Source organism: Limulus polyphemus, unplaced genomic scaffold (assembly GCF_000517525.1).
Source record: "Limulus polyphemus unplaced genomic scaffold, Limulus_polyphemus-2.1.2 Scaffold1195, whole genome shotgun sequence".
NCBI classification, from domain to species: domain Eukaryota; kingdom Metazoa; phylum Arthropoda; class Merostomata; order Xiphosura; family Limulidae; genus Limulus; species Limulus polyphemus.
Genome location: NW_013666805.1, coordinates 269,541 through 283,293, shown reverse-complemented (window position 1 = coordinate 283,293; position 13,753 = coordinate 269,541). Strand labels below are relative to the sequence as shown.

Genomic DNA, 13,753 nt, shown 5'->3' with positions numbered 1-13,753 from the left:
TATCAAGTTCAACATATTCACCAACTCTAACAACACTACCTGGTCAAACTATTTACTGGTAACTCTAATGTACTATCAAGTTCAACATATTCACCAACTCTAACAACACTACCTGGTCAAACTATTTACTGGTAACTCTAATGTACTATCAAGTTCAACATATTCACCAGCTCTAACAACACTACCTGGTCAAACTATTTACTGGTAACTCTAGTGTACTATCAAGTTCAACATATTCACCAGCTCTAACAACACTACCTGATCAAACTATTTACTGGTAACTCTAGTGTACTGTCAAGTTCAACATATTCACCAGCTCTAACAACACTACCTGGTCAAACTATTTACTGGTAACTCTAGTATACTGTCAAGTTCAACATATTCACCAACTCTAGTGTACTCTCACAGTTCATCATAACTGCCTCATTTATCACAAAAAAGTGGTTTTGTTTAATAATGAACTTTACTGACCTCTTCTGCTAGGACACGTATTTCAGCTGATCTAGCTCCTTGAGCATCAAGAAAATTGTCAATTCTGTTCAAAAGTTCTTCAATATCTCCAGTGGCATTTTGAGACATATTTTTGGCAGCTTGAGCTCGAGCAAAAGCTAACTTGGCTTCTTCTAGAGCTTGGTCAGCATTCTGTTTAGCATCTTTCACCTAAAAGATACAATGAAACCTTATAAGACATATAATTGACATTTCTGAAACAAGCGGTTAAAACATTAGAAACAGCAAGAGTTGAAACATTTAAAAATGGTCACCTCACCAACAGCTCATAATTTGTGGTTTTACTACAATCTTAATTCATTAAGTTCATTAGATATATGTACCATTAAATTATATGACTCACTTTAAAGAGATGATTATATGTAGGTTTGTAGCAGGTTAATAGTTCAGTATGTATTGTGAGTTTATTCAAAAGACTAAGTTTTCCATTTTGTAAGAGTTGTCCGTTACTGTTCATTTCTATTCTAAATAACAGGAGAAGTATTATAACCTGAACAAGATGTAATAGTTTAATCGTTAATTTTCCTTCTCACCCCTAAAATGTGTAAATTCAGTATAGGAAAGAAAAAATTATGTATAGGCCTAATCTATTTTTCGATTCTCTACTCCTTCTGCATTAGACTAATTGAAAAACATTAAGGTGGAGCTTGAATTTTTGATGATGAATTGTATTCTCTATTCACACGTTATTATATATTCAATACAAATTTGTGTGCAAACTGATTATAACACTTCAACAATTGTCATTTTATGAGCTATACACAAAAAATAGTAATTGTAATTATTGCAAATTAATCTTACAGGAAATTATTATTAAATCAGTACACAAATAATGCCTCAAACTTTCTTTAGCCATAGTATTTGGTGATGTCATCTTTGTCATCAATAACGACTTTGTTTAGTTTTTTCAAATTCTCTGGTATAATTTGATTCAATTTTTCTTGAAGATGTCTCCATAGGATTTTCTTTGATATGTTTGATACTTTTATCAAACATGTAGCCTAGCAGCAAATCTAAGATCTCTTTTTTATGGGGTTAGGATCTGGATTTCATGGTGGCCATTCCATTCACTTGACATCTCCTGAGCTTTCTTTTTTTGCCAAATAAGTTTGACTTTTCTTGAATGTATGTTTGGGTCATTATTTTCTTGAAATATGGTGTTCTGCATAATAAACGTTTTTCTTCAGGGTACAGCATGATGGACCAATATACCGTGGTAGTTATGCTGATTCACAAGTTCATAAATTTTGTAAAAATTGCCAACACCATTCACAGATATTGCACCTTAGGTTATCACAGAGTCTTCTGTATGCTTGACTGTTGGCATAAGGCACTCCTTCAGCAACTTCTCATTGATTCTTTGGCAAAGATTTATATAGATGACATTTGGAACCACATACTCTCCACAGTTGAATATATGACACTTGTCACTCCTGCCTCCCCACCTCCACCCACATACACAGTGAGTCACACTTATACAAAGTTTCAGAATCATCTGTCCAAAGCATTGTTCCATAGGCAAAATAAATGTTCCTTTGTAAAAGCTAGTATTTTTGCTATTTTCTATTTTTCTAGGAAGGGATTTCTTGATACTATAACCCCTTAGAGACCACATTTATGAAATGTTCTTAAGACTCTACTTCTTGAACCTTTATCTATGAATGACTTAACATTGTCAAGGTTTTTGTAGTTTTCCTAGGAATTGATTATTTAAGATATCTAATTACTCTTGTAGTGGGCTCTTTTCTCCATCTCTTGCACTACCTGATGTTAAGGAACTGGTCTCTTTCAGTGAGCTCTTTTCTTCGTCTCTTGCACTACCTGATATTAAGGAACTGGTCTTTTCAGTGAGCTCTTTTCTTCGTCTCTTGCACTACCTGATGTTAAGGAACTGGTCTCTTTCAGTGAGCTCTTTTCTTCCTCTCTTGCACTACCTGATATTAAGGAACTGGCCTCTTTCAGTGAGCTCTTTTCTTCATCTCTTGCACTACCTGATATTAAGGAAGTGGTCTCTTTCAGTGATCTCTTTTCTTCGTCTCTTGCACTACCTGATATTAAGGAACTGGTCTCTTTCAGTGAGCACTTTTCTTCATCTTTTGCACTACCTGATATTAAGGAACTGGTCTCTTTCAGTGAGCTCTTTTCTTTGTCTCTTGCACTACCTGACATTAAAGGACTGAGTTTTCTTATATCTATTGAATGTGTAAATCACACTACTTAGTGAACAGCCAGGCTCTTATGTAATATCTTTCTTAAAACCAACAGCTTGTAAAGATTTAACTGACTCTCTCAGAGGGTGACATTTCTTTCAGTGATGTATTTATAATACTATATTAGCTGTAATGGAAGTGAGGTTTTGAAAAACTATCAACCTTTATAAACCTACATAAAAAACTCAGAATGTCAAAACCTAAAATATTTTTTTATCAGTGCTGAGTAGAAAAGAAAATCATGCATGACAATATTTCATCACTTTGTATTAAGATTAGACAACTTGAACAACTTTAAATAATATACTGGATTTAATCATTTGTGGATAGGTATCACATAATTAACTAATTTTGTACAAACAAACTACGTTCAATATCTACTTTCTCAAATAGGTCCTTTGAAGCATCTTCCTTTTGGTTCAGAATCTTTTCAGCTTCTTTAGCTAAATCAAGGGCATTATGAGCTTTTGTGACAGCTCCCTCACCACAGCTGATCCCACCACACTTGTCACACCCAGCTCCCCCACACAATGAGTCACATTTGTACACAGTCCCAGATCCATCGCACACCTGTAACAACACATAAATCCTATCTTGATTAACTAGAAATGTGAAAAATATTACACCTCATTCATAAACTAAATACTACATTACAAAGACTAATCCCTTCAACATAAACATATCAATATTGCAAAGTTATAATTTTCCTATACTGAAAATATATTTCCAATAGGTACTTACCTCCTTTCACATAAATGGCTATTCTTCTTCAGTGCTGCCCTCTATATGGCAAAATTGTTTTTGCATGCCACAAGCCTTGAATTCCCATGTACCCTATGATAATCATGGTTCAACTGCATCTCGCATGTAAATCATCATGCGACAACCCTCTACCAAAAGGAGTGTGATACACCCTCCTGATGCATGGGACTCCCTCTATTCAATTCTACTGAACTATCACTTCAAGTTTTGGCAGAAAATAGAAGCACCAGTTTTCAGTGGGGAGGAAGGGTGGGAAGTGTGAAAGAAGGTAAGTACCTATCAGAAATACATTTTCAGTATAGGAGAATTATAACTTCTAATAAAGTACATTACCTCTTCTCACATAAATACCTAAAATCCCACATTGAATAGGTGGAAGGACTGGTGTGAGGGAAAGAAAGAAGCATTCTTCAAAAGCATATGAAGAACACCCTAAAAGAGGAAATCCTGACATTAGAGGAACATGCAGGGGAGCCGCACCACTTCTGTACCAGGTATACTCTTCGCCCAGTGTGGAGAGAGGTGATGTAGACATGGGCAGAAAATTGGAGGAGCACTTCCAAATGGAAGAGAACAATGGTTGGGTAGGCATTCGAGCCACCCAATTCAAGTTCAATTCCATAGATGACCGTAATGCGAGAGAGAGAGTAAAAAATGTGCTCCAAGATCTAAAATGGCTAGGGCATGATGGATCATACACAGCAAGTCAACTACAAACCAAAATCTAGCCACAAGGAAATGACATCCATGTGGGGTTAGGAAAGAGGATCATACTATCTTCACCTCAAGTTCAGCAGACCTGAGGGATATATCATACCCATCTATCTGTGAACAGGGCACATGATAGCAAAGAGAGAAAATTAAAGATGTCACCGTATAGTGAAATAGCCCACTCAAATCAATCAAACAGGAACCATCCCCAGCACATTAACATCCTTGGTGTATTAAATATCTTTGAGGGATTGCATAAGAGGAAGAATCATATTAACCTGTAAGTTCCTCCATCGTGACCCACAACACCATAGTAGTGAACAAGAGTGCAACTGAGTATGGAAACAGAGACACCTGTAATACATGTTTGAGAACTTATGTTTGATTGGTCCAGCTCTGAATCCAAATCCCAGCCACTGGAAACCGATATCCATGTGGAGGTAGGATTAGGGGTCCCAAATGAAGAGGTGAACTGCAATTTTGATGGCTCACTTCAAAGCTATAACAACACTTGTATAAACTCGTTCAGAGATAACATCAGATTAGAGGACATTTCATCATTTACACCAACAGAACACCAACACACTACTCTCAATGGAATGGATTCATTAGTATCATATATATCACTATCACATTCAGGAGGATGCCTCCTTGGTCCACCACCCCAGTGGCTTGGAACTGGAAAGTGGTAAGGACTCCCTTACTGTACTGAAAAAAGGGGGGAATGTGGTGAAGAGTCTGAAGGAGCATCAACACTGGAGACCATGGAATGGGTGACCATGAAAACCCTATTTTGAAAAGTAGACCACACCTGATTTATTCAGTCTAAGGAATGGCAGGGTTGGGCAAGTTGTTGGTCTAATCCTGATTGAATGCATCCACAGCTAGTGCAAGTGGATGAGGAACTGGAGAACAAAACAGAGGTAACCTGGTATTTAGGGGTGTGGCAAATGCATCTAGGTAAGGACTATTCCACTGAAGGCATAGCCACTGGAAAATGAGAGGATCAAGAGATTAGTCCATCGAATAAAGATGATCCATGACCATATTGAATGCACCTGGAACATGGCACACAAGGAAACAAATACCGAACATGTGGGCCTAAAAAGGGAGATCCAAGGTTCGACCACAAGGGTAACAATAATGGGTATCACCTTGGTGATTGATAAAAGCCACCACCATAGAATTGTCGGAATGTATCATGACCAGATGATTCCTGGAAACATGTATAAAATGATCCAAAGCATGATGTATAGCCAGAAGTTCCAGGATGTTGATATGGTAGGATCACTTGGCCAGAGACCATAGACCTGAAGCTTTCTGCCTAACGACCCATGTCCCCAACTCTGGAGGGAAACATCCATAAAGATATAAAAATCTGGATGAGGGGAGAAAGCAGAACACCCACCGACGTGTGAGCCCTGTCCGACCACCAATACAGATTGTTGACAAGGGAAGGAGGAGGGGAAATAGAAGCCTCTAATGGATACCTTGCAAGGTTTTTACTGGTCGTGCAGAGCCCACTAAAGAAACTTCATATGTGCTCGACCAAGGCAATAAGGGCTGCCATAGAAGACCCCATCCCCAAAAGCAATATAACTTCACGAGCAGTAGGGGTGCATAGAACTGAAAGCTCCATCAAATGGGGTTGAAGAAGAGAAGATTGGGCCCGACTGAGATGAGAGTTGAAAAAGACACTCAAGTGGACACTATATTTGGTAGGTATAAGGAATGACTTCTCCAACTTGATTAACCGACGTACACAAATTGCCTCCAGAAGCAGCAGATGAGTGTGACAGGTGGACTCCTGTTTGGAACAAGATAACAGAAGACAATCATTCATATAATGGTGTGACCACAGCCCCCAAGCATGCATATGTCGGGCAAAAGCCTTGACCACTCGAGAAATGACATATGGGGCTGAAGCAAGCCCGAACGGCAGGATGAAAAATTGATAAACTATGCTGTGATGAGCAAACCAAGTATAGTGCATCGACAGACGAGATATTGGAATATTCAAATAGGCATTCGTGACGTTTACCTTGGTCTTCCATAAACCTGAAGAAAATGCCCATGATAAATTGAGGCAGAACCAAAAATTCATTAAGGCAAGATAAATCGATCACAGGCCATCAGTCCCCAGTTTCCTTGGGTACAACAAATAGCCTGGAATAAAAACTTGGAGAAGAATGAACTACAGGTTTGCTGGCTTTTTGGGAGAAAATATTTTGTACCATCTCAGACAAACATTGACTAGTGGTAGGATCCTGAGGCGATGGAAAGAATATGGGTACTCAAGACAAAGAAGCAGGGGAAAGAAAGTGGATGACAAGTCCCTCTGATAATACCTGAAAAATCCGCATATCTGTGGTGAAAACTCGCCAAAGGGGAGCAAAATTTGTCAAGTGAGCCCCCACTAGTTACCTGTACTGTTGGCGACGTGTCTATCTGCATCGAATAATATGACGAGAGAAGGAACCCCTAGAGGTAGAAACAGGTAATAACTGGGAAGGAGGAGGATGGGAAAATAGTAGTAGGGGCTCCAGGCTCTGAATGAGACAAATGATCAACCAAAGATGAAAGGGTCAATTGCTGTCTCTCTGATTCAATGTGGGATTCCAAAGTCTCAATAATATTTCTGCAAATGGACTGCTGGAGAAAAGGGGCCACATGTAAATCTGGGTGATAAGTAAGTGATAAACGAACTTGGAGTCATATAGCATCCTCCTCCAGAAAATACCAACAACAGGGAAGAGAAATGTGCCGATTTGGAGGTAATTAGGGAGAGACTATCCCTCATAAAACCCTCAAGATCTCGATGGGGTGCCTCAAAAAGGAGGTGGATAGTAGACAAGTACCATATGAGAGTCGATAGGGTAAGACGAAGGTGAGAAAACTGAGCATGGGATAAACGTACAGAATGATCAGGGTACACCCCCTCACAGACGAAATCGATTCTAACTGTTGAGAATCAAGAAACGGAAATTCAGCCTGTTGGTATGCTTAAGCAAACTGATCCAAAGCCCGTGGAGGGCAAAGCATGCCAGCACCCTCAACCACCTGAAAAACAAAATGCTCTGCATGAACCCTAATATCCCGAGGAAGGGGGAACAAAATACTGAGAGGAGGGTGTATCATATAACAAAGAAGGAAGTGGATTATAAGAAATGAGGGAAATAGATAAAACAGAACACACCTAAGAAACAATGTCTAAAAAAGCCACATTAGGCCTAGCAGATTCCGGAGTAGGGGCATAGGAAGACATGGCCAAAGTAATTGAAGGAAAAAGGCTGTCAAATTCCTCATTGACCCGAACAGGTATGGCATGTTCAGGAGGAATGTGGGCAAGATCAGGAGAAGCAGGTTGACTCATATAATGATTCATGGTGGATAAGAGCCAATAATTCCACAGTCGAGTTATCCTCACCTGCAGCCTGTGTAAGTGTGCTGGTAGAAGATATTACCTCCGAAGTGGTAACTTGAACTTCATAATTCATTGTTAATAATGAACGATCAAGCACAACAGTGTTAAAATAAAAGAAAAAGAGAACTGTGAAAAAATAAGTTATCATTAAGTTTGCAATCTTTTGTAATATTGAAAAGAACAATTTCACTTTGGAATTATTATTTTGTAAATGTACTAAGTTTAAAGAAAAAATACGATTGAAGGGCTCAGTAAAAAACGTCTTGACACGAACACTGTCAAATGAGAAGTGATAGTTCAGTAAAATCAAATAGAGGATTCACATACATCAGGAGGGTGTGTCACACTCCTATTAGTGGAGGGTTGTCACATGATGATTTCCATGTGAGACATAGTTGAACCATGTTGATTGTAGGGTATGTGGGAGCTCAAGGCTTGTGGCATGTGAAAAAAAATTGCATATAGCATGCAGCACTGAACAAGAATAGCTGTTTATGAGAGAAGAGATAAAGTACTGCATTAGAAGATAACATTTCAGGTTTTCTAAAATTAAACAATGCTGTATCATACACAAATATAGTTCATCTTCTAGATTTTAAATATTCAGGATGCACAAAAAAGTAACATTTTGCATCAGATTGTTAACCATTTACATTTAACAGTTGTAGCTGGACTAATTATACTATCAGTGATGTCATTACTTTTGCTTAGTACAGTGTATTACACATAACAGTTGTAGCTGAACTAATTATACCATCAGTGATCTCATAATTTCTGGCTAAAACAGATTGTTAGATTTAACACTTGTAGTGCGATTAATTAAACTCTCAGTGATGTCATTTCTTCTGGCTAGAACAGATTGTCAGATTTAAAAGTTGTAGCTGGACTAATTATATCATCAGTAATGTCATTACCACTGGTTAGAAAAGTGTTACATTTCAAAGTTGTAGCTGGACTAATTATACCATCAGTGATGTCATTACTTCTGCCTTAAACAGTGTTACAGGGGGCTTCATCAGCAAAACGTATATGGCACAAGGGGTCTTCATTGGTAAAAAGTATTCAGCACAAGAGGTCTTCATTGACATGGCACAGGGGGGGGGTTCTTCATTGGCAAAATGTATATGTCACTTGGAAGGTTAAATTATCTAACAGCTGCACCAAACTTATTTTATTTTATTTTGAAAATGTTCACTTAATATAATATTTTCCTTATTGGTGTATCTTCTAACTTACCATACTGTTGATATCAGTGATACCATCTTCAAGTCTTTTTAATTGGTCTCCTATGTCATTCATTGCTGCTTCATTTTCTTCATAACTTTTGTTGTAATGACTTTGGGCCTGTTCTATCAGATTTTCTGTGTGGCGACGCTGGCGCTCAGAATCATAAAGAATAGATGTGGTGTCCCTAACCTGTCCCTCTGCAGCTCGTGATCTTTGCTGGGCATCTTTAGTTATGTTGAAAGCACCTTGAAAAAAAAAAAGAGTAAAAGATATCTATACTGATAGTTAAATATTCACAAATATCTTTATCTTTTAAGTTATCTAAAATTGTATTAAAGCAAAACACCTATCGTAAGATTATTCAACAAATTTATCATTGGTGAACACATTAAGCTAGGAAGAGAAGAGAGTTAACAGAGTTTGCTTGATCAACACATATTTAATAGAACATTTTTATAAAACAAAATAATTCACTTATACCTGCTACTCATAGATTTCATGTTCTTCTCTTTGTGGACTATTTAAATTTATAGCAGTATGTTATTTCTTTTCAAAATCAGGGCTTACTACACTTCATATTTAAAAACATTTTTTATCCATATGTTGAAAAAATATTTCATGAAGAAAAAAAGAGCAACTGTGTGTAGTACAAATAATAAAACATAACCTCCCCCTATGTCAAACAATTATTTTCACATAAATAAAAACACAATCCCCCTTTATGTCACATCCTCCTTTCTATGTCAACATAAATAATAAAACAACCCCCTTGATCTTACTTATTATTAACATTGTAACATAAATAATAAAATGCAACTCTTTTCTGAATTACATCTTTAAAACGTTCTTTGAAAATGTTTTTAAGTCAGTATATGTTAATTTATAATATGGTTCTGTAAGTACATCAATAAATTAATCTATTCTAACCGGATTTTCTTTCTGTACTATTTTTACCTTCAACATTAGCTTCTTGGAGAGCAGTTGCATTATTTTTGAGATTCTGTGCATCTTTTGTGAGATCTTCAGCTCTATGTCGTAGGTCTGTTAAAGCTAGGTTAGCATCAAAGATTCTATCCATTGTATTGCCTATGTGGACTTCTATGTCATGTAGTTCAGCTTTTCTTTCAGTCAAGGTTTTTCTAGAATGAAAATTGAAGATAAAACGAAGGCTTTTTTTTTTTTTATTAAACACTAACCTTGCAATGGTGAATTAACTAGCACAAATTTCTGATTTGTGGCAATAGATTTTCTCATCATCAGATGTGGTTATATTAATTTGTTTGACTCTTATATCATTTAAAGTAGGGTATATTAGAGATTAAAGTCTGAAATATCTGAATAAGAGAAGTAACAGATAATACACATAGCAGGTGACAGAAATCTACCTTTAATTTATCTATACACACGTGGATGTTTATATCAGACACAATCTCCCTTTAATTCATCAAGTAGCTTCTTGAGTTTTTCAATAAAAATCTTATTGTAATTCATATACCAGATCCTAGAGTTCATCAATGTAAAGACTACCTCAATCTATCAGCTAGCTCTTGGAGTTCATCAATGTCTGTTCCTGTGATGTTGGCACTACCTAAAATGTCTCTGACTTCCTCTAATTCTTTCTCTATCTCAGCAAATTTGCCTCCGTATGCGCCCGTTGTTCCAGTGCCTTGAATGTCTTTAGCCTGGGCCAGCAATCTCATAGTTTCATCTATTTAGTTCATAAACAAAATTAAATGGACTGTGATGTTAAAGTACTCAAACCATTCACCTTCAATCACAAATTTTAAACAAGAGATAAAACTATTTTAATTAAATTTAATTTCCAATAAATAGATTTTTGAACATTTTTGAATTGAATTCTTAATGAACAGAAGAGTATCCCTTAAACTTATCAAACACACAACATAATGAACAGAAGAGTATCCCTTAACCTGATTAAATGCACAACATAATGAACAAAAGAGTATCCCTTAACTGTATTAGAAACACAAAATAATGATCAGAAGTATTCCTTAACCTTGCTAGAAACACAATACAATGATCAGAAGTATTCCTTAACCTTGTTAAAAACAACAGATAAGGATCAAAATTATCCCTTAATCTTGTTAAAAATATAACAATGATCAGAAGTATCAATTATCCTTGTTAGAAACACAACATAATAAGCAGAACTATTCTTTAACTTTGTTTGAAATACAACATAATAAGCAGAAGTATTCCTTAACCTTGTTAGAAACACAACATAATGATCAGAAGTATTCCTTAACCTTGTTAGAAACACAGCATAATGATCAGAAGTATTCCTTAACCTTGTTAGAAACACAGCATGATGATCAGAAGTATTCCTTAACCTTGTTAAAAATGCAAGACAATGATCAAAAGTATCCATTAACCTTTTTAGACAGACAATATAATAATCAGAAGTATTCATTAGGCTTGTTAGAAACACAACATAATGATCAAAAGTATTCTATAACCTTTTTAGACACACACTATAATGATCAGAAGTATTCCTTAAAATTGTGAGAAACACAAAGTGATCAAAAATATTCCTCAGTCTTCTTATTCATGATGTCAGATAAACACGTAGGTTCAGGAAATCTTGATACAAAATGATAAAAACACTATAACCTGAGCGCTTTTGAAAGGTGGACCTCAATCTTCCTAGACACACAATATAATGATCAGAGCTATCCCTTAGCCTTGTTACAAGTACAACATAATGATCAGAAGTATCTATAAAGTCACACTTCAAAGTGGTTTCTCAAGTAACCTACACATTTTGAATGAGGAGAAAATGACCATAAACTCCAGAACAAAGTCATATTTATTTCACACAACGTTTTGTTTCTATAACTTTGTAGGAGAGGCCTACTACTTACATTGTTAGATTCACAATGCATAACAGTTTATATGCTTCTAAGTTTTTCTATAGACCAATGGTCACTTTTCATTAAACAAAATCGGTAGTATTTCTTAATAAGTAGTCTACTGAAACCTTGCCAGAGGTTCGTCTTATCTTTTAATCTAAAAAAATATCTTAGTAATAAACAAGTATGCTGTACAGATAGTTAACAAACTCATGCACGGCAAGGGCGTGGAACAATTTCTACTGTAAACAACCATGTTGAAAACTGTATTTAGTACTACAGTAAAGTCAAAATGAGACCTAATGATCAGAAAAATATTAAGAAACTGAATAAGAACTACATAAGTAAACTGAAGAATAGCATATTAACACACAATAGTTTGATCTATACCTTTTAACTCCTGCACAATTAGATTCCAATTCTCAAAACATTCCCCGCAAGGACTGCAGTAAGGCATCCTTCCTGTGTGTCCTCGACCACAGTGGTCACACCTATCTCCAGCTATACCATCCAAGCAGATGCAGGTACCATTGTTCCTATGACACTGAAGGGTAGCAGATCCTTTTGTGTTACATTCACATCCTGAAAGGAGACTCGACTGTTTGTATTACAGACTGCAGAAATGTACTTCTTGTAGCAAGTATTGTATGTGTTGTAGATTAGTTTATTAAAGTAATACAGACTTGGTGCAACCCTTGCAACACAAAATAATTTATGCATACAGAAAACACAAGTTGCCAGAAAAAAAGAGCTCAGCAATAATAGCAACAGAATAGATTCATTACATGTAAACTGTATTCTAACTAGGAAAGGAGCACCATGGCAACACATAACATGTTTATTTGAATGTCTTCAAATCTACACGTTCCATCATCAGCAAATTAGATGAAGCATACATATATACAGTGCATATACATATATAATAAGTACTGAGAAGTAGTAGTGGGTAAAAGAACAACAACATAAGTGGGGAAAAATCAGATGATAGAAAAAAATAAGTTACATATCAAAGGATGGAAAGCTGAAAGGAAGTTAGCCTATTGTTTAGACTTTAGTGTTTATTAGAGATACACAACTTTTATTTAATCAGAAGTTCATAACCTGATAATCCTGATGTTTAGATTTCAAATTCAATTAGAGGAAGAGGGTGATTATTAATTTAACAAATAGCACATGCATGAGGGTTTAAAAATGGGTGGCTGGTCCCAAAGGGCTCATATTTTTAATTGGCTCGTTTAGTTTTGCCAATATAGGTGGCTTTACAATCACCACATGTGAATTTATGGACAATCCATGAAGGCATAGGGGGTAAGCAGGATGTTTTTAAACTTTAATAAAGCTCCCACTTTGAAAGGATGATCTGAACACAAGCAGTAGGTTAATTTGTTGATAAAAGTTCTTTAATAGTTTTTGAATTCATGTTTTAACAATAAAACTCTGTTGTCCTAAGAAAAGAAACACAAGAAGTAATGGAAATTTTGTAGTGGTGTGTGAGATACCTTTTTAGGTGCTATTTTGTCCATTATGAACTTGCATGTTACTTTTAGAAATTCACCCTCAGAGTGAAATGAAGAATGGCTTTTTGGGTTCCTGATCATAAAGAGCAACAGAATGTTTATAACATAAAAAGAATAACAAGTGTAACTTAAGTATAACATAAAAATTCTGAAATCAATATCAAGAATCAAACATGCATATATATACACTGAGTGGTCACAAGTAAATAGAGACCTAATTTTTCGTCATTTAACTGATTTATGCTAACTAATTTGTGTTCACGGAGCACTATATAAATGAAAATGGGCCGCACACTAATTATCTTGTGCTACAACATGCTTAGAACTCAAGGTTCTCTCGAATTGTCAGATTTTGTTAGAGGAAGGATAGTTGGTCAAGCAGATGGTGGAATAATTCAGCGGCAAATTTCGCAGAGTTTGGGAATCCCGCTTTCGACAGTCAACAGAATCATTGTGCAGTTCAGGAAACAACTGAGCAGCATCCGGGTCATTCTGGTCCATCGGAGAGGACAAAAAGAGCTA

General features: G+C 36.2%; 1 protein-coding gene across 3 annotated transcripts in view; it reads right to left on the bottom strand.

Moving 5' to 3' along the window:
• The window catches only part of LOC106462546 (laminin subunit beta-1-like), a 127,033-nt gene that overhangs the window by 15,810 nt on the left and 97,470 nt on the right, over window positions 1–13,753 (bottom strand). For all 3 annotated transcript variants that reach the window (XM_013922482.2, XM_013922483.2, XM_022389847.1), the window contains 6 exons: window positions 12,105–12,296; window positions 10,372–10,552; window positions 9,799–9,983; window positions 8,854–9,089; window positions 3,102–3,290; window positions 472–660 (listed from right to left, as the gene is read on the bottom strand). In XM_013922482.2, the coding sequence (XP_013777936.1) occupies window positions 472–660; window positions 3,102–3,290; window positions 8,854–9,089; window positions 9,799–9,983; window positions 10,372–10,552; window positions 12,105–12,296 (1,172 nt within the window). The remainder of the gene's footprint in view (window positions 1–471; window positions 661–3,101; window positions 3,291–8,853; window positions 9,090–9,798; window positions 9,984–10,371; window positions 10,553–12,104; window positions 12,297–13,753) is intronic.